This window comes from Ipomoea nil, unplaced genomic scaffold (assembly GCF_001879475.1).
Source record: "Ipomoea nil cultivar Tokyo-kokei standard unplaced genomic scaffold, Asagao_1.1 scaffold2610, whole genome shotgun sequence".
Classification (NCBI taxonomy): domain Eukaryota; kingdom Viridiplantae; phylum Streptophyta; class Magnoliopsida; order Solanales; family Convolvulaceae; genus Ipomoea; species Ipomoea nil.
In genome coordinates, this window is record NW_017619038.1 from 1,983,815 (window position 1) to 2,005,323 (window position 21,509).

A 21,509-nucleotide genomic window follows, 5' to 3' on the forward strand; every position below is an offset into this window, starting at 1 on the left:
CTGACTTTTTTATCAAATAGGCATCCCGGGATCCTTCGTGGAACCCGAAACCATGCCTAGACACTTTTAAACGCAATTAACGACACCATATAGGCAATTAATGGATCAAAAGCAAGAATCATATTGAACACATCCTAACATGACTTCTAAACATAAACAACACCCGAACATGCGAATCCCCACCCTAATATAAATCAAGAACGTCTCAATACAAATTCCCAATCCAACTTAGGGCTCTAATCCCACCCAAATCATCAAAATCATATTTTTATTTTCATCATCAAGAATCATCAAGATTTATCGAGAATTATCACATAAACATCAAGAACCTCTTTTTAACATCAAGATCATCAAGATCACTCATAAAATCATCACATCAATCAATCAAGATTATATCGCAAATATCATAAAGAAATTCATCAAAACACAAGTATATAGAGGGAGCCAAAGAAGGAGATCATAACAAGGAAAATTGGTTTTGTTGAGACATGGGTTACCTCTTAGCCTTAATTAATTTCCTTGGCTATGAAGGGTCTTTCTTTAAGATTTCTTTGGAATTTTTCTTCTAGGTGATTTTTTCCGGCGGACTTCCGGCGAGATTCCGGCGGGGGTTCCGGCGGTGCAGCTTCTCTGACGGCGACGGTTTCTGGCGGGGCTTGGCCTTGGCGCGATGGCGGCGGACCGAGGTGGAGCTTCGGGTTGTATGGTAGTGGCGGCGTGTGGCAGCGGGGGACGTCCGGGTGGCCGACGTGCGGCGGTGGTGCAGCGGGCTACCTATGGGGCGGCGACGGTGGGCCCTGCCTTGGCGGACGCCGGTGGCTCGACTGGTGACGGCGGCTGGCGGGGAGGCCTGCTGTGGTGATGGGGTGGTGTTGTGTGGCGGCGGGGTGAGTGGGAGAGGAAGAGAGGGAGAGAGTGTGTGTAGAAGAAGATGAAGAAGAAGAAGAAGGGTTTTTTATTTGGGGGTTTTGGGGATTTTTAGGGATTTGTAGGGATTTAAGAAGGGAGTGTTCCCTTGAGGTTTCAAGAAACACTCATAACTTAGTGGTTAAGGCTCTAGTCTTGTAAGTGAGAGGTCCAAGGTTCCATTCTTATTGGTAATATTAACTTTTTTTGTTGTGTAATCCTTGTCTTTTTCTTTCTTTTGTCTTCTAGTGGTAGAAGATTTGGTTTGGTCTTGTTGATGTGGGTAGTCTAGTTACTTTCCCTTATGCTAAAATTATTTTGATTTAGCTCTTTATTTATAATAATTCCGAAGTAATTAATCTAGACAAGCAATTCTACTACGAGGGCGGTTACAAAGGGTTTGTTAGTTATCCTAAACAGAACTCATCCTCTTGGTTTTATTCTGGCGGGTTTGCGTGATCTTCGTCTCTTGGGACCATGTTTTCTTCATCGAGGTTGTCCTTGTCCTCAAGTTCAGCTTGCGTGCAGCTCATGATGAACACTTTTCCGGGGGCACCGTAATTTCCTTGATTGTCCGTGCCTTCGCGTTAGCCCATGGCCATAGGGCGTGAGTTCGAGGGTAGAGTGCAGTGGAAGGACTTGTGCCCTTCCTTTCCACAGTTGAAGCATCGTAAGGGGTTCCCCATGCAGTCCTTGCCTCTATGGTTTTTGCTGCATTTTAGGCAAGGGTAGCTCCCTGTATTAGCTTCGTTGTTTCCTGGGGGTGGCCTCTGTCCAGCTGGATGTCTCGGCCTTGTGTTAGCGTCGTTTCTTGTTCTTTTCAAAGGTGGTGCCCCACCTCCTGTTCTTCTCTTTCGAATCTGTTCCTGAACCCCACGCTATAGTAGTTGGATTCGATAGAGATTGGCGGCACTGGAGTAGGCCTCGTTGAGGGTCCGGGGTCTGCTTACTACTAGTGCTTTTCGGGCTTCGAAGTTGAGGCCTGATACAAATCTCTCTATTTTGGTCGTCTCTGTGGGGACTAGTTCTGCCGCGAAGCATGCCAGTTCGAGGAATCATTTATTGTATTCCATGATGGTAGTCGTTCCCTGTTTTAGGTGGAGGAACTCTTCGTGCATAGATGCTCTTACGTGGGCTGGGTAGAATCGTTCTCGCAGTCGTGTTTTCAGGTTTTCCCAGTTGAATCCTGGTTCTTGCCTGTAAGTGGGTCCCTCGTAGATCCACCAAAGGTCTGCCTCGTGCCCGAAGTAGAATGAGGCTACCTCTACACGACGTTCCTCTGGGCATTCTACCAACCCCAGAATTTTGTCGAAGGTCCGATTCCATTCCTCAAGGATGGCGGGATCTTCTTCTCCCGAGAAAGTGGGTGGTCTATGGTTTGAAACTTGTCGAGCGACTTCTGAGTTTGTGTTTGGTGGAGGTGGTGGTGGTCGGTTGTTGCAGAGAGCTACGTCGCTTAGTGCTTGGGCGACTTGGGTTAGTTGCTGTAGGGTTTGAGCCAGGGGGTCATGTGTAGCGGGTTCCGGAGTCCTTGATTGTCTTCTGGTTGGTGCCATGATGCTGATCTATAGAGCCAATGTTTTATAGTAACGTTGAGTTAGAGTTTTGTACCCTTACCTGGATGTGATAAGCGAAGGGGAGTTCCTTAAATTAATGAGGGATAAAGTGAGGGGAGGTTATGTGATGATAGGTAGGCTCATAATCTCACCGCGCGTCCTATGTAACACCCCCTAAAAACAAGCTGTTTAAAAGCCTTAAACATGCAGATAACTGAGCTAACAACAAACATAGCGGAAGACTAAAAGATAACTGGATAAACATAAATCCAAGTCACGGGGTGTTATGCCACGTTCACCAACAAGGATGAACGCTATGCCGATATCTGCATTGTTTACAACTAAACCATAGTCTCAAAAGAGTACAACTAGATCGGCACACAGGCCATAAAACAAACGGGAGAAGCTATGCTAACAGGTACTAGACTACGCACTCGCCTAAACAACACCTGAAAGAACACAATAAAACATGGGACGACGCCCGGTCAGCGAATAATGCTGGTAACCCACCAATACATGTGAAATAACATACATAGATAAGATATAAGTTGTAAAGCCATTTTCGAAACGGAATACATAAGTATATAAGTACAAAACAAAGAGTAATAGTCAACACAAGACTCAACACTCTCAACAAAGATACGGGAACACATCCCAAACCACAAAGGATAAAGACAAGACCGATGGCAACACATGCCTAGGCAACACATGCCCTTGTGACTACACATGTCACAAGAAGAGAAGTCACAACAACGGCTACACAAGTCCTCGTGACATCACCCATCACGAGTTGATATGCCATCCTTATGTCCGGTTCCAACCTTATGGCTACCCCCAACCTTGTATCTTCTTCCAACCATTACCTCCAGGACCCCTGTACTTCTTAGTCCAACATTTTCCCTCCCAAGGACCGTCGTCCCCCACCAACAAACCACCAACAAGACCACCAATTTCATAGTACACGAGGGTACCGTACACACACACGGTAACACATGTCACCCAAGAATAACGTGAACCTTACACAATAGGTCACAACTCCATATTCACGTCACGGCCACCACGAGGACCGCCGCAATACCTTGGTGACTAGTGTCCCATACCACTAATCGTGCAATCCAGGTAAAGCCACACATGCATCACACCTCAACAGGAATCAATCAACGGATCACAACGAAGATATGAAACCATACTCAATCAAGCAATGGGTCACAGGACAACAACAACAACGATGCATAACACAAGTTATCATCAACCAATAGGAAGGTACAAACAACACACATGCTAGCATTTAAACACCAAACTAGCATGCTTATCAAACGGGTAAATCAAACGTAGTTCCGAAGAACACCGAAGACTCATCACCGTTCAACGAATCACAATGTTGAACACTTAGCACAATTCAAGGCACCAAAAGCCTACATGGATACCTACCACATAGTTCTAGACATACGAAACATCAAGAAGACACTCAAATAGTTCCACAAAAGAACATCGGGAAATCAAAAGACCAAATACCAAGTCAAAAGAATCACGGGGAACAAATCCCCAAACAACACCAACACTGTACATTGGCCTACCCGTGGGCGGAACCGCGGGTAGAGGCCTACCCGTGGGCCTACCCACGGGTAGGCCTCTACCCGCGGTTCCGCCCGCGGGTACAGGCTTCCCGGCCAATGTACCCCGCGGGTAGGCCGCGGGTTGGACCCCTACCCGCCGTTCCGCCCACGGGTACACCCCTGTACCACAATTCAACACTTCGCGGATTTTCTTCTCCAAACTCAAATTCAAGTCCAAAACATGCCAAATCTCACCAAATACAACAAAATGACTTGAATCAAAGGAAATGCCAAGCAATGGCACAAATGAACCCTAAACACAAGCTCTAGATATGCATTTTCACAAGACAATGCATAAACATTCACATTTCATAGCAAGAAATCACATATAGGTAAGCAAAATAGATTTTGTAGAGCATGGGTTACCTCTCGTAGACTAAAGACTTCACTTTACACCTCAACAAGCTCCTCACTAGGCTCACCTTCCAAACCCACTTCAAGAACATACCAAAAGATCATAAAGATCCTATCTTTAAGAAAAGACACCTTAGATAAAACCAAAAACACAAGATGAACTAGATTTTTAGAAAAGTGTAAGGACAGAATGAAATTGGTCTACTAGGTTAGGTTACATTACCAACAACAAGTGAAAGGTCAAGAACACCCTTACTAACATAAGGAAGTGTAAGGAACAAGGGAATTCCTTACAAAGCTCAATGTACAACTTTGACTTTGGGGTTGACTAGTCAATTTCTAGTCCCCAACTATTAAATTTCAGGAATTTAAGGAATTAAATTACAATTTGAAATAGGATTAAATACTCAATTAATCCCTTAATTGAATTTGGATTTCGGGGTGTCACATCCTCTCCCCCTTCAAAGAAGCTTCGTCCCCGAAGCTTGGGTACGGCGAATTAAAGCAAACGGTGAAAAGTAACAACATTGTGACAAGAGGTTCAAGAACACACTCTTTTGGTCAAAGTTTCCAAAAGAATTCACAAGAATTTCAAAGCAAGAAAGTAAGCATTTCAAATCAAGGGTTGGCAAGAGTTAAACAAACAAATAATTGAGCATCAAGAACTCTAGCCTCAACACAAACACCGACTTCTAAACAACAACTAAGATATAGACAACCAACACCAACTACCAAGCTAAACAAACAACAAAGAAACAAGCAAAACAAGCACAAAGGCGAACACGGACAACCACAACACAAGCTAGAAGTCCTCACTCTCCGACTCCTCGGCCTCCTCAGATTCTTCATCATCTTCTCCTTTGCGGCTTGAACTAGCTTCAATCGGGTCTAGCCTCTGGTTAACTGTGACAAACTGTGTCTTCATGTAGGCAAAACCCTCCTCGATCATGCGGTTCTACTGACGAAGCAAGGTGACCACACGCTCCTCATGCGTCATGGAGTCGTGCTCCCTCTTGGTGCGGGCTTCTCTTCTTCGTTGGTTCTCTTCACTTTCTGAGTCACTTTCCTCGGCCTCAACCGCTTCCGGTGCTTCCACCTCATCCTCACGATCGGCCTCATCTTCAACTTCTTCATCGCCTCCCAAACTCTGGACTGCAAGGCTCAACTTCCCGGCGTGAATCCCAATCTCCGTTGCCAACACGGACCTTTCCTCCGGTGCTTTCCTTGCCACATCTTCCAGCGTGATGTAATCACCATCCTCCAGTTGAAACAAATTGCAACTCTGAAGATTGGTGGCATCCAACACCAACTTTCCCACGGCCTTCGGAAGACAACCATCCACGCTTACACCATTTCTAACCAAAACCCAGCTTAACACCATCCCGTACGGTAGACTTTTCCGGTTATGGTCCCGACAGAAAACCATATGCTGCAACATCAAAGCTGGCAAGTTGAACTTAACCATGTTCTTGAGGCAAAAGGCAAAGGTGCACTCCAACTTTCCCAACAACTTGTTTTTGTTGTTATTAGGCAACAAACAATCCGATACCAACATAACCAAAATCCGTTGCTCCGCGGACAACCACTTTTTCTCTGGCCTTGAAGCTTGAGTGAAACCACTCGTACAGCCCAATAGATAACCCAAATAATCCCGGTACCCCATGGTATCCGTACTAATCCATGAATGACCACTGTACTGAGCAACTCCAGAAGCAGTCAAAAGTCAAAAGCTGAGCCAGCCTCTTTTCAGATAACACAACCTTCACACCTCTCACTTTAGAAGTGATCTCAAGCTTATCACCCTCCTTTGTCACAACCATGTGACGATAAAATTCCTTAACCAAACTCGGGTAAGTCTCGGCCCTTATGGCGAGAAACCCATCCAACAAGCCTTGGAATCTAAGCATATCCAACAAAGAATCATGAAAAGATTCCTGATCAAAAGCTTTACCTTCAAGGACGAGGTAATGGGTATGCACTCATTCCGCTTTTCTTGTCAGGCTTGACCTTCTAGGCATGATTGAAGATGACCCAAAGCTCAACAAAAGGACCCAAGGCTTCTCCTCTTTTCTCCTCTCTCTCTCGCTGCTCTCTCTCTCTCTCGCTCGGCTTCTCTCTCTCTCTCGGCAACGCAGCTTCGACAGCGGCGAACGACAGTAGCGATCGGCGGCGAACGGCGAGGCGGTGGCGGCTGGCTGCTACGCCGGCGTTGGGGTGGCGGGTTGCTGGCATGGCGAGGGGGGGGGGGGTTGGGCGCTTGGTGGTTCACGGGTTGGGAAGAAGAAGAAAGGAAGAAATTTGGGAAATTAGGGATTGTGGAAAAGATTGGGGAAAAGATGATTTAATTTGGGGATTTGGGTAAAGTGAGGATTTTTATAGTTTAAATGGAATTAAAATTGAGTAAGTTCTGAGGAAGATAATTAGCTCATGTGGTTTAGAGGTTGGGTTGGTAAAGAATAGGCTCGGGTTCAAAACTCAAGGGCTACAATTAAACACTTTGCTTGATTCTTAAGCTACACAAGGAAGGATTTTTCGTATGGATTTGCTGACTTCAACTTTCAAAGAATACTTGGGACAAATTTAGAGGATTCCTAAAAAAGGATAGTTGCAAGAATAACCAAATATAAGGATTGTAGAATTAACCCAATCACAACTCATTCCAAAGACGGATAGCTAACTCCACAATGAAACTTATATGCCAAACTAAAGAAGTCACTTAACAAGAAAAGTTTACACCTAACTCCAAAATTACCAATGCCAAACTAAAGAAGTCACTTAACAAGAAGAGTTTACACCTAACTCCAAAGGAATCATTACGAAAGGCAAGAAGAGTTTACACCTAACTCCAAAGGAATCATTACCAAAGGAAAACATGCCAATGATTGCCAAGTAACTCATATAGACAACAACGAAACACAAGGTAACACTTCAAGACAACAAGGAGCAGGATATTCGCGAAAAACAAGGATAGGCTAGGATAGGATTACCTGCCAATTCCTCCTCCACCAAACCCTCAGACTCTGCCTGCGAACACCCCATCATGATGACCCTCCCTGGTGGCCTAGCTCTAACTGCTCCACGACCCGAACTACCTCCCTGGGCTCCTCCGACTCCCGGGGGTGGTCGCAACATTCTCTGACCGGCTTGCTGGGGACACTCCGCGACCTTGTGACCACGATCTCCACATCGGAAACACCGAAGCACTTGGCCATGAAAATCTTGGCCCGCGTGCACCTTCCCACATCTTCGGCATGGAAACAACTTAGCTTGATCCCTTAGCTCCATCCGATTAGGTCCTTGAGATCAGGATGACACGTTCTTGGCTTGAAAACCCGGTCGTGGCTTCTTGAAGGTAGAAGAACGTCCACTCTCAACCCTTTTCCTGGCTAGCTCGTAAGATCCTTTCTGAAGCTGTTGAACGCGATACAGATCCGCAGCGCTCAGATACGCATCCTTATGGGAACTTGGCCTACTCACTGTCAACGCTTTTCGTGCCTCATAATTCAGACCGACAACGAATCTCTCAACCTTAGCAAGCTCCGTAGGCACAAGTACCCGAGCAAAGCGCGCCAACTCCAAAAACTTCTTGTGGTACTCGACCACAGACAGAGATCCTTGCTGCAGGTGAAGGAACTCATCAAACATGGCGGCTCGCATATGCGTTGGGTAAAACCTCTCGCGCATCTTATCCTTAAGCGCGGAACAGTCGAACTCGGGCACTTCAAGGAAGGCCGGACCCTCATGGACCCACCACAGATCAGCTTCTTGGCAGAAGTAGAACGTTGCCAGTTCCACTCTTCTCTCTTCGGGGCACCCCACAACTGCGAAGATCTTGTCGAACACCGTTAACCATTCTTCTAAGACCACCGGGTCTTCTTCACCCGCGAAGGTGGGCGGCCTATGTCCTGACACCAAGCGACCTATATCGCGGTGCCCAGCAGGTTGAGGAGGCGGCAAAGCGTGGTTGTTGTTCGACAAGGCTTCACTGAGCGTCTGCATCAACTGGTGGAGATTCTGAGTGAGCTGCTCATTTGTTGGGGTCTCCGGGGTGCGAGCTCGGGGACGAGGAGGCATCGCAAACTTCTACAACAACAACACGGTTACAAAAAGATAGCAAGCAAGCAAAGAACAGAAAGCAACACTCAATTCACCGCGCAACCTAGAGTCCTAAGCCTAACACTTAGATTCTTAAGGTCGCTTAAAGGTCTCAAACCACACTTAGCCACTTAGCAAGTCTAGACTTAACTCCTTCATAGGTTCAAACCCAGGCTCTGATACCAACTGTACACCCCCTAAAAACAAGCTATTTAAAAGCCTTAAACATGCAGATAACTGAGCTAACAACAATCACAGCGAAAGACTAAAAGATAACTGGATAAACATAAATCCAAGTCACGGGGTGTTATGCCACGTTCACCAACAAGGATGAATGCTACGGCGATATCTGCATTGTTTACAACTAAACCATAGTCTCAAAAGTCTACAACTAGATCGGCACACAGGCCATAAAACAAACGGGAGAAGCTATGCTAACAGGCACTAGACTGCGCACTCGCCTAGACATCACCTGAAAAAACACAATAAAACATGGGATGACGCCCGGTCAGCGAATAATGCTGCAACCCACCAATACATGTGAAATATCATACATAGATAAGATATAAGTTGTAAAGCCATTTTGGAATCGGAATACATAAGTATATAAGTACAAAACCAAGAGCAATAGTCAACACAAGAGTCAACACTCTCAACAAGGATACGGGAACACATCCCAAACCACAACGGATAACCACAACACAAAGGATAAAGACAAGACGATGGCAACACATGCCCTTGCACGTCACAAGAAGAGAACTCACAACAACGGTTACACAAGCCCTCGTGACATCACCCATCACGAGTTGATATGCCTTCCTTATGCCCGGTTCCAACCTTATGGCTACCCCCAACCTTGTATCTTCTTCCAACCATTACCTCCAGGACCCCTGTACTTCTTAGTCCAACCTTTTCCCACCTGGGACCGTCGTCTCCCACCAACAAACCACCAACAAGACCACCAATTTCATAGTACACGAGGGTACCGTACACACACACGGCAACACATGCCACCCAAGAATCACGTGAACCTTACACAAAAGGTCACAACTCCAGAATCATGTCACGGCCACCACGAGGACCGCTGCAATACCTTGGTGACTAGTGTCCCATACCACTAATCGTGCAATCCAGGTAAAGCCACACACGCATCACACCTCAACAGGAATCAATCAACGAATCACACCGAAGATATGAAACCATACTCAATCAAGGAATGGGTCACAACCCAAAAACAACAACGATGCATAACACAAGTTATCATCAACCAATAGGAAGGTACAAACAACACACATGCTATCATTTAAACACCAAACTAGCATGCTTATCAAACGGGTAAACCAAACGTAGTTCCGAAGAACACAGAAGACTCATCACGGTTCAACGAATCACAATGTTGAACACTTAGCACAATTCAAGGCACCAAAAGCCTACATGGATACCTACAACATAGTTCTAGACATACGAAACATCAAGAAGACACTCAAATAGTTCCACAAAAGAACAACGGCAAGTCAAAAGACCAAATACCAAGTCAAAAGAATCAAGGGGAACAAATCCCCAAACAACACCAACACTGTACCTGCGGGTAGGCCTCTACCCGCGGTTCCGCACGCGGGAACAAGCTTCCCGGCCAATATACCCCGCGGGTGGGTGGCGGGTTGGACCCCTACCCGCCGTTCCGCCCGCGGGTACACCCCTGTACCACAATTCAACACTTCGCGGATTTTCTTCTCCAAACTCAAATTCAAGTCTAAAACATGCCAAATCTCACCAAATACAACAAAATGACTTGAATCAAAGGAAATGCCAAGCAATGGAACAAATGAACCCTAAACACAAGCTCTAGATATGCATTTTCACAAGACAATGCATAAAAACTCACATTTCATAGCAAAACACATGTAGAATCCAAGAAATCACATATAGATAAGCAAAATAGATTTTGTAGAGCATGGGTTACCTCTCGTAGACTAAAGACTTCACTTTACACCTCAACAAGCTCCTCACTAGGCTCACCTTCCAAACCCACTTCAAGAACATACCAAAAGATCATAAAGATCCTATCTTTAAGAAAAGACACCTTAGATAAAACCAAAAACACAAGATGAACTTAGATCTTTCCCTCCTAGATGCCCAAATATAAGAAAGGTTGAATCTTGGAAGCAACTCTTGAAGTTTTGACAAGGTTCCAACTTGGCTTGGAAGAAAAGCTACTCACCTTTTAAAGAGAGGGTGGATCTAGATTTTTAGAAAAGTGTAAGGACAGAATGAAATTGGTCTACTAGGTTAGGTTACATTACCAACAACAAGTGAAAGGTCAAGAACACCCTTACTAACATAAGGAAGTGTAAGGAACAAGGGAACTCCTTACAAAGCTCAATTTACAACTTTGACTTTGGGGTTGACTAGTCAATTACTAGTCCCCAACTATTAAATTTCAGGAATTTAAGGAATTAAATTACAATTTGAAATAGGATTAATTACTCAATTAATCCCTTAACTGAATTTGGATTTCGGGGTGTCACATCCTATTTTTCCTAAATCCTATGTTCCTGAGCTCCTAGAGTTTAAGCTTAATGTGCTAACATCTGATCTTAAGGGTCTTATCCTAGGGTCAATTTAGGCTCTGATACCAACTGTAACACCCCGAAATTTTTAAACTTTTAAAACTTATATAATAAAGGTGAATTCTTATTAAATCCCAAAATCAACATAAGTGTGCGGGGTGCTATGCCACATCTGAGCTAGAGAATTCAGACGCATAGGCTAACTAACTAAAATCCTCAATACAAATGTCAATACATAATCATGGCACGCAGGCCGAAAGAGAAACTAACTAATCTATGCTTCGGATCTCTAGCGCGCTCCGGGTCTATTCATCAGTGCCTGAAAGCCAAATATATCTGTTCAGCGAATGATGCTGGTAACCCACTCCAACGCGTTGAAATACAATATAGATAGATATATATAGATATATGAAAACCATTTTGAAGCAGGAAGATATTGACTTAAGAGACTCTTGCTTTAAAACAAGGAATAGACTCAGCAAATAGGGGCAAGCACAATAATCAATGATAACAGTTAAGTAGAAACAACCATCATAAAGAATACGCAACTAAGGTCACAGATCACTTTCAAATCAATCATATCATCATCTCATCATCATTTGTGTCACACAACCATACTTTGGTGGCGCCACAGGACCAATCGCATGCCCGTAACATGAGGGTTAGTGCATATAGATCTAACACGGCCCCGCAGCACCCTGCCTCATACCGCAGCATGAAGGGAGTTGATCGCAACCAATTCTATAGACCGCTGACGAACTCAGCGGCGGATCACAGTCCTACACACCGCTGACGCGCGAAGTCGGTCGACTGTGATCCACTTTACAAGGGGGGACTTACGATCCTACACACCGTTGACGGGCACAATCAATGGGTCATAGCGGATCAGGCCCTACACACTGCTGAGGGACTCAGTCGGTGGGCGATAATCCTCGGAGACTACGACCCTACACACCGCTGGTCCATCACTCGGTGGATCGCAGCCAGCCGTAGCCCTACACACCGCCTGATTACTCAAGTCGGTGGACTACAGCCTTCCTCGGGCTTATTGGCCCTACACACTGCCTGGCGCGTCCAGGTCGGTGGGTCATAGCACCCGAGGCCCATAAGTAACAAAACAGTGGACCGCAACCCTATATAATATTTATATGCCTGACCGATCGCAACCAGCCTGGTTAACAGTTGGGATGGTTCTCAACCAATCCAACTGCCCGTATAGCCAATTTGGTCGCACCCAAATTGGGGAATCATGCATCACATAACACATAATAGCACATTGGGAAGGGGGAGGCACATAAATAAGCTTACGTGTGATCGTTCACATACTAAGAACAGTCCTAAGGGGTTCATACAACTTCCACCTAGGTCAACGGGTTACCGATTCAACTAGCATGCAATTCCTAAGACTCTTTTATCCTACGAACGGTACCCGAAACAACAAACTAGACTCAAGTACGAAAAACAGGGTCCGTTGGGACACCACGGGGAATGGGGGACATCAAACGGGGAAGCCAAAGACCCGGGGTTGGTGACAAACCAGCGGGTAGCCGGTGGGAGGAGGGCCACACGCCGGCGACAACTTCCGGGCAGCGGGTGCCCGGCAGGCAGACGGCTGCCCGTCGGCTTCCTGCTGCCCGTAGGGGTACCCGCCACCTACCCCCCCCCCCCCCCCCCCACTGACTTTTTTATCAAATACGCATCCCGGGATCCTTCGTGGAACCCGAAACCATGCCTAGACACTTTTAAACGCAATTAACGACACCATATAGGCAATTAATGGATCAAAAGCAAGAATCATATTGAACACATCCTAACATGACTTCTAAACATAAACAACACCCGAACATGCGAATCCCCACCCTAATATAAATCAAGAACGTCTCAATACAAATTCCCAATCCAACCTAGGGCTCTAATCCCACCCAAATCATCAAAATCATATTTTATTTTCATCATCAAGAATCATCAAGATTTATCAAGAATTATCACATAAACATCAAGAACCTCTTTTTAACATCATGATCATCAAGATCACTCATAAAATCATTACATCTATTAATCAAGATTATATCGCAAATATCATAAAGAAATTCGTCAAGACACAAGTATATAGAGGGAGCCAAAGAAGGAGATCATTGCAAGGAAAATAGGTTTGGTTGAGACATGGGTTACCTCTTAGCCTTAATTAATTTCCTTGGCTATGAAGGGTCATTCATTAAGATTTCTTCTTTCTTGATTTCTCCTATGGGAATTCTTGTGTGGTGAAAGTTATTGTGGTGTGAGTTCTAGGTGCCTCCTTTGTCCCTATTTATATATCTAAGAGTCCCAATTAGGGTCTAAGTGGTAAGGGTTTTCTAATTCTATTTCCTATAGGACTAAGGGATTGACTTTAGGGATAAGGGCCCATGGACTATGGTGGACCCCTTTTTAGCTAATTAATGGATTTTAACTCCCTTTTTGGGCTGAGTAATTAATTAATTAATTTGGGTTTAGGGGTCGTAACACGGGGTGTTACATTGCTAGTAGACGAATATCCTAAGAAAGTTCCTTCATCCGCTCGCTCGTCAAAAGTCTTTAATTGAGACTTTCCATTAACAAGTACAAAATATTTACAACCAAATGTATGAAAATAGGTGAGATAGGGTTTTCTCCCTTTCCATAATTCATATGGTGTTTTGTTATAGAACTTGGGGATTAGACTGCGATTTTGAGTATAGCACGCCGTGTTGATTGCTTCTGCCCAAAATCTCTTTGGTAGACCGGCAACTGTTATCATGACTCGTGCGGCTTCCTTGAGTGTTCGACTTCTTCTTTCAGCTACACCATTTATTTGCGGCGTTCGTGCGGCAGATAATTGGTGTAAGATTCCTTGTGAGTTACAGTATGATTGAATCACTCTGTTCACAAATTCTGTTCCTCGATCGGTTCGTATTGTTGCAATTCATGTCTTTTTCGACTTGCAGTAGCTTCAACAACTCTGGCAACTTTGATAACACTTCATCCTTTTTCTTGATGAATATTGTCCATGTGTACCTGGAAAAATCATCAACAACAACCAAAGTATATTTCTTACCACTTATACTTACTGGGTCTACTGGACCAAATAAATCCATGTACAGTAGACTTAAGGGTCTTGATGTCGACTCTTGAGTTTTGGCTTTGAATGATGTTTTGATTTGTTTTCCTTTCTGGCATGCGTCACATATTTGATCCTTTTTGAACACAATGTTGGGTAGTCCTTCGACTAGCTTATTTCTTGCAAGCTTGTTGATGGTTTTGAAATTCAAATGATTTAGCTTTTTGTGCCATTCCCAACTAGCTTAATTCGAATTGTTTGCCATCAAGCATACAGAATCCTTTGTTGTACTCCAATCTACAACATACATATTTTTCTTTCTTGATCCGGCGAGTACGACTTCATTCATAGATTCGTCCTTGACTTGACATTTGCCTTTGTAAAATTCTACGAGATATCCTTTGTCGCAAAATTGACTTGTACTAAACAAGTTGAATTTTAATCCTTCGACATAGGATACATCATCAATTCGTAAACCATTTTTCATAATTGCGCCTGTTTCTTTTGTCATTCCATATCGATCGTTTCCACCGAACACTACTTTTGGTCCTTCGATACTTTTGAACTCAACTAGACTAGCTTTATTGCCGGTCATATGTCGAGAGCATCCGCTATCGAAATACCAAACTTCCTCTTCGTCAGTTTCACGCGCCATTAAGCATTCCTCATGTTCGGATGTCTTGCTTACTAAACATAGTAGCGTCGTATCTTCTTGTCATGAATCACTCTCGTCGCTAGATGATTCTTCGGATTCACTTGCGTCTAGCGGATCGCTTATTAGAGCCTTCCGTTTGTCCTTTTTGAATTTCTTTTGTTTGGATTTGTATTCCACCTGTGGAGAGTTAGAAGTATTCGAATTTTTGTTCGCCTTGGGGTGTGGACATTCGGCCATAAAATGTCCAGGCTTTCTACAATTGTAGCACACATTTGTGTTATCTTCGATTGGTTCCCTTCTTGATCTTCTATTTTCTCGAAAAGAATTTCCTTGTGGTGACCCTTTGTTTTTCCGCATGAACTTTTTGAATTTCCTAACAAATAGGGAAAATTGTTCGTCAGATAAAAAATCATTATTTACCGCTGACCTTGATGAGGATGGTTGTTCGACCATCAGTGCGGATGTTCGTTCATCACGTTCTTCTTCGACTCGTGTCTTCATTTCGAATTCATACGCCTTAAGATCACTAAAGAGTTTATCCGTAGATAATGCCCTTAGATATCTATGGTCGCACATTGCAGTCACCTTCATATCCCCACTTGTAGGTAATCCGCGTAACACTTTGAGCGATATTTCCTTCTGGGTAATGGTCATTCCCAGATCCGTGATTTCTCCAAGGATTTTAATTAATCGAGCTTCCATGTCGGTGATGCTTTCGTTCGGTAGCATTTTGAAATCTTCGAACCTCTTCATGGCAATGGTTAGTTTGTTATCCTTTTCTTGTTCATCGCCTTCACCTATACCGATAAGTGTATCCCATATTTCTTTTGATGTGGTGCACTTTCGAATCCTTGGGAATATGGTGTCATCTACGGCCTTAAACAAAATATCTTTGGCAATGTTGTCCAAATTATAATCGATAAAGATAAGCGATAAATCGTAATCGGGTTAGTTCGCAGTTAGAATAAGCATGCACAAAATATATGAGCAGTAAGTAAATAGAGAGAGAGAGATTTATAGTGGTTCGGAGATGGTGTAATTCTCCTACTCCACTCTTCTCCTTTCACTTCAAGGAGGAAATTCACTATTCTTCGATCACCCAGATACAATAGTGAATAGGTGTCCACGGACACTTCTCCGAGTGCTTCGCACAAAGCTACACACCTCCAAGGTTTTTCGCAAGCTCCTCTTGTTACTCCGCCTTCCCGAGTACTTCGTACCAAGCTGTACTCCTACACAACGAGAACTATGCACAAAGCTACGCTCTCACAGGGTTTTCACAAGCTCCCCTTGTTACTCTGTCCTTTACAACGAGTGCTACGCAAAAAGCTACACTCAACCAGGGTTTTTCACTCTCTCTAGTTACTCCGCCCTCTTTCTACACTCAGTAGAGAATATTACAAAGAGATAAAAAATTTCTCTCACTCAGACTTGAATTCTATCGTATATAGCTCAATATATTGCTTCTTGGCTGATTTGAATATTTCTTGCTTTTCTCTTGCTTGAATATCTTAAATTTTTAGCCGTTGTTCAAGTGTAGAATTCGTATTGTTCTTCAAGTCTGCTTGGGCAATTTATAGCCAATGAAAGTTATTTGCCCGTTGATCAACTTTCGATCTCGATCGTCCATCTTCGTATGTAGTTGATCAAAATAAAATTGTCAACTTGATCTGAAATATTAGGTAGAAGTCTTTTCGCCTTTTGTCAGATGATTTGAATATTTTGCCCGTTGTCGTATCTTGAATTTCGTAGCCTCCAAGATTTGAATAAGTTCGACGCGGCAATCTTGACATTTCTTGTCATTCATAAATGTTCTGACATATCAAGTTGATCAAATAATTTATCTGCTGATTCTTGCTTGAGTATAAAGCAATATCTCCGTGAATCAGCCTCCTTCGAGCATCTCCGGTTCCACCGTAAAAAGATTGATGTTTAGATGAAAATATATCTGTTCATTTTCTCCTTCACGATCCTTGTAGACTAATATACTGGAACCTTCTGTAAAAACTTCATAGTTGTTCATGGTCAGATGCTCTGTTTCGATTTTGTACTTGGTCCACCATACTTGGTGTGTTTCTTCATCTGGTGCATGAATTTTGTGAGACTTGTGCATTCATCTTGGTTAGTCTACTTTTTACTTAGTCTCCAACTTGGTTAGTCTCCCAAGCTAGCTAGTCTCCTTCTTTGAGGTTAGTCTCCCAAGCTAGCTAGTCTCCTTCTTTGGGGTTAGTCTCCCTCTTGGTGCTCCTTAGTCTCCCAAGTAGGGTAAAAATGCTTAACTTGAGATTCAAACTTAGGACCATTTAGCATAGTTTATACACATATCATCCAACTCTTCTAGCATGGTTCTTGGTGACTTATCCGCATCATAATTGTGTTAAGCCATAATCCCGCTTAACTTCTTCAAATAAATTATGATCTTCCAGACTTGTACATGGGTTGTATGATATGGGTGCACCAAACTATGTAGACTTAAACTGACTCAAATAAAATAGAATTGGGGACTACTTGATTTTTCAAAAATACATATGGCTCATCAAAATTTACATTTTATTCCTAACATGATCAATTAGACTATCAACTAATCCGAAGTCCCATTCTCATGGCAACTTGGCTAAATGAGGCAATTCAACAAACATTTTGTGTGCTCATTTCCTTCAAACTCCCTTTTTCTCAAAGGAAAGTAAGAAATATGAAAGATATGACTATGGTGTAACCCTATTATCATAGGTGATTCACCAATTCCAAATATCTCTTGCATAATCTGGCATAACTACGAAAGATTACATTCTATTTCATCAAGTTCATAACCAATTTCAACATGAAGGCAATACAAAATATAATGTATGCAATTCAAGTCACATTGGCATCCATACAATGACGTTCAATTCAAATCCCTAGATATATTCAACTACTCATAATTGAAATGTAAAACTAGAATCAATTGAAGTAATAAACATGGAATTCAAAAGTTCAAGTAATATAAATGCAAAAATATAAAACGGAGAACTTAACTTGATGATTAAATTGAAAGAAATAATCTGGAAATTGATATTGAATTTACAATTGCAAGGGTTAATCTTCCTTTAAATCTTCCACTAGATCATGGATTACAAGTTTTGAAGGGTTCTAAGATGGATATGTGGAGAGAAGACTAGAGGAAGAAATCAGAAATCGAAAAACTAACTACTAAAATTTATATATATTCTAAAGTTCGCGCCAAACCGCAATGTACTGGACAAGGAGTCATGAGTGATGCTAATCATTGAGACTCATGACTCAAAACTTGTAATTAGAATCTAATCAACACACTCATTCTGAGACTGATCAGAGAGTCAGCCAAGGACTCATGCTGGCACTCACGGTGTGAGTGTCAGTATGAGTCCCTCCGAAAGACCTTAACACTATCATTTTTCTCATTCGTTCCCCGGTGTGCCTTCGGGTGCTTCCCTTGTGCTTTTAAGCCTCGTTTTCTCCCAAGATTAGCGTCATTTCATACTTTCTTGCACCATTACTCAAACTTTTCTTTCTTCAATCAAGATACACCAAATTTGCATTGTTGAACCATCCTTCAATCGAGATTTCTCACAAATTTTACGAACAGTAACTCTTATTTTCATATTTCTCATTCCTTACCTTCATTTGAAATCTGCCTTTTTCAAAAATGTTTCTTGATATTTTACGTCGCGAATTCTATTTCTATGAAAGGCATGTTTGTTAAAGTTGAAAAACGAATGCTTCAAATCTTTGTGGCATCGCGTAGTTGATATATTATATGGCCTATGGTTGAATCATAAGGACATACTTCAAATTTGACTTATTGGGGGTATCCATATAAACCTACCTATACGTTGGATGTTTTATGAAATAGAACTTAGAATTAGATCTTCATTCTGTAAATAAACTTGGAACTACAATTTTGAAACGATTCATAATGAAACCCTTAGGAATTTATTTTTGTTCTTTCATCCCAGGTATTGTAAGTGATCTTGAAGTATCAACTAATGGAGGTAGAACGAAATTCAATAACTCCCCCAGTTTTTTTCCTTTTCCAATTAAATTTTACAAATAAGAAGTTTTGGATCCAATTTTTATATTCTATTCAAAATATTACCATATATAACACAAAATTTCTCCCTTGATTCCATCTAGTCGAGCCTCTTGGTCTATCATTATACCTCGCGAAGTAGAAAGAATTACAACTCCCATCCCACAAAAAATTTTTGGGATTCGTTGATAGTTAGAATAGATTCGTAAACTGGGTCGACTAATCCGTTTTAAATTGAAAATGTTTCTATAGGGTCTTTTCCTATTCCTTCTATGTCGCAGGGTTAAAACAAAATTATTTTTGTTTTTTTTTTTCTCGATGCTTTCTCACGTTTTCAATAAAACCTTCTCGTAAAAGCATTCTTACAATATCTTCAGTAATATTGGTGGATGATATTCGAACCACTCTATTTCGATCCATATTCGCATTTCGTATAAAAGTGATTATCTCAGTAATAGTGTCCCTACCCATGATGAACGACAATTATTGTGGCAAAAAAATTGGATACTATCAAAGTGTTTTGTAATTTTGGATTTTTTATATTTTTGTATTTTAAGAAGGATTTTGCATGTGCAATTAATTGTGTCTAATTTAATTCTTGGAACAATAGATATGTCATTAATCATCTTTCTATTATAATTTGTGTCAATGCAAAGGGATATGAACTTTGATTTTATATATTTGTGTCAAAAACATTTTATTGTAATTTATAATATATTTTCTATTTTAACCTTATTATGATTGTTTGATATTTTGTCATTGACATTTCTAACGTCATTTAAACTTCACCCCTACTCAGATGGTTTTATGGATCCGTCTCTGTATAAATACAATACAAGCACTCTACAACGATATAATAATAATAATAATAATAATAATAATAATAGTAATAATAATAATAATAATAATAATAATAATAATAATAATAATAATAATAATGTTGTTGTTGTTGTTATAAGAATCGGGGTAGGGTGGGGTATTTCTATCTCCCGGCCTCAATCCCCGAATTTTTCCCTATCCAAATTTCTTTCCCCTGGCCTCGTTCAAACTATTTTATATTTTTTTGCATGGAATTAATAAAATATTTGGTAAATAAATATATAACGTATTTTTTATTATAACTTTTATATTTAATTACAAGACAATGAACAATGTAGTGAATATAATTAATATTAATGAATTTGAAGGTAAGGAATATATACTCTTCGCATGGTAGAAATTAAAATTAAAATAAAGATAATATAACTAATGAAATTATATCCATTTTTTTATTTTTTTGATAATGAATAAATTTTGTTGAATAAAGGCGTTATGGACATTTAATTCTAAATTAAAGAGATACAAAGAATGTTTTGTTGTAATTAGGCCTATCAACTCGTCAGTTCTGGCGCCATGTTTGCCCGGTATTGCTTGGAGATTGTATGTATATGAGTATATAGAATATATATGTAAAAGGGAGATGAATAACAGCATTAAAATACAAAACAGCATAAAATTAAAAAACATAGACATCATTAATGAAGTTTGCAAAATCTTTAAGGATTTCGATTACTGAGTGCTATTATGACCTGGTCTCCCCTGAGTTGGGTCATTCTGATTACTGTCATTCATAAAAGCCTAATTCTGATAACTCCACGGGATTCCAGGATTAAGATTGGCAGACATGGGAGTTTGTATACCCACTGTGCGTTTATAGGTTTGCCCGGAAAACACATCTGCTAGAGCAACCACATTTCTAGTCCTAGACCCAAGAACAGTAGGTGACGCTGTTGCAAGAGAAGGAGCAGCGGGGAGAAAAGGAGCCGGAGTTGGGGAATCTCTTTCAAACCTCATAACACTTTTAGCGATATTCGTGTTTAAAACCCAACCCAGATCGTTTAATTCTACGGAACTCAGATAATCAATTATTTGTTCTCTTCTAAAAATCTTATGCATCAGTGCATTCATCTCCTTTTCCTTGTTTTCTCGCTTCAATTTTAGAAGCAGAGTGCCAGTTTTCAAGCCTTTCCGCAACAAAGCTGCCCTGGCTCATCATTCGCCGCGTTTGTTGCACGTCCGGCAATTGCATGAACCTAGCAATCAGTTCTTGAACCCTTTCACTGGTAGGCCATATCACTGGCCCCTGCTCAAACGAGCTATACATTATCATGCCAGCATCTGCATCACAAAGAACGGTGAGCTCGTTAAGCTTTTTGACCACCCCTCTCTTTCTTTTCTGGTAGGATGCTTTTCGTTTTGATTGATTGACAATATATGCCAAATTTAATCTCCTTCTTGCCATGATATTGATTGGAAAAGAGAAAAGAGAAACGAGAAGCTAAGTGCTCAAGATCGATTATATTTGTGGTTTTTTATTCTTTGTCGATCTTGTGTGGGCTATTATGCATACTGAGATGATTTTTTTTTTCAATAATGTTACCGCCTGTCACGAATATTTTTTTCCTAATATACATTATATGACTTATTATGGTTTTTTTATTTGATTTTTACTATTTAATGATTAAGAGAATTATATTCTATATTAAGAGTGATGCAAAATGCTCTCATTATAAATTTACTTCTTAATACTATTATCTTGACCTGCAATTACTTATTTTAGTTTCATTTTTTTTATCACATGTGGTAGCTAGGTC

The 21,509-nt window shown here is 41.5% G+C and overlaps 1 protein-coding gene and 1 long non-coding RNA gene across 2 annotated transcripts; both read right to left on the reverse strand.

Moving 5' to 3' along the window:
• Positions 1-2,170: 2,170 nt before the first annotated feature.
• Positions 2,171-19,226, reverse strand: LOC109154193. The gene is made up of 3 exons (XR_002049664.1): positions 19,097-19,226; positions 11,934-11,941; positions 2,171-2,183 (listed from the first exon to the last, which is right to left on the reverse strand). It is a non-coding gene; the product is annotated as an uncharacterized LOC109154193 (long non-coding RNA).
• Positions 19,227-20,803: 1,577 nt separating this feature from the next.
• LOC109154203 (agamous-like MADS-box protein AGL80) lies at positions 20,804-21,157 on the reverse strand. Its single transcript, XM_019302043.1, has one exon. It carries the CDS (start codon positions 21,155-21,157, stop codon positions 20,804-20,806), a length of 354 nt encoding a protein of 117 aa, XP_019157588.1.
• Positions 21,158-21,509: the final 352 nt, after the last annotated feature.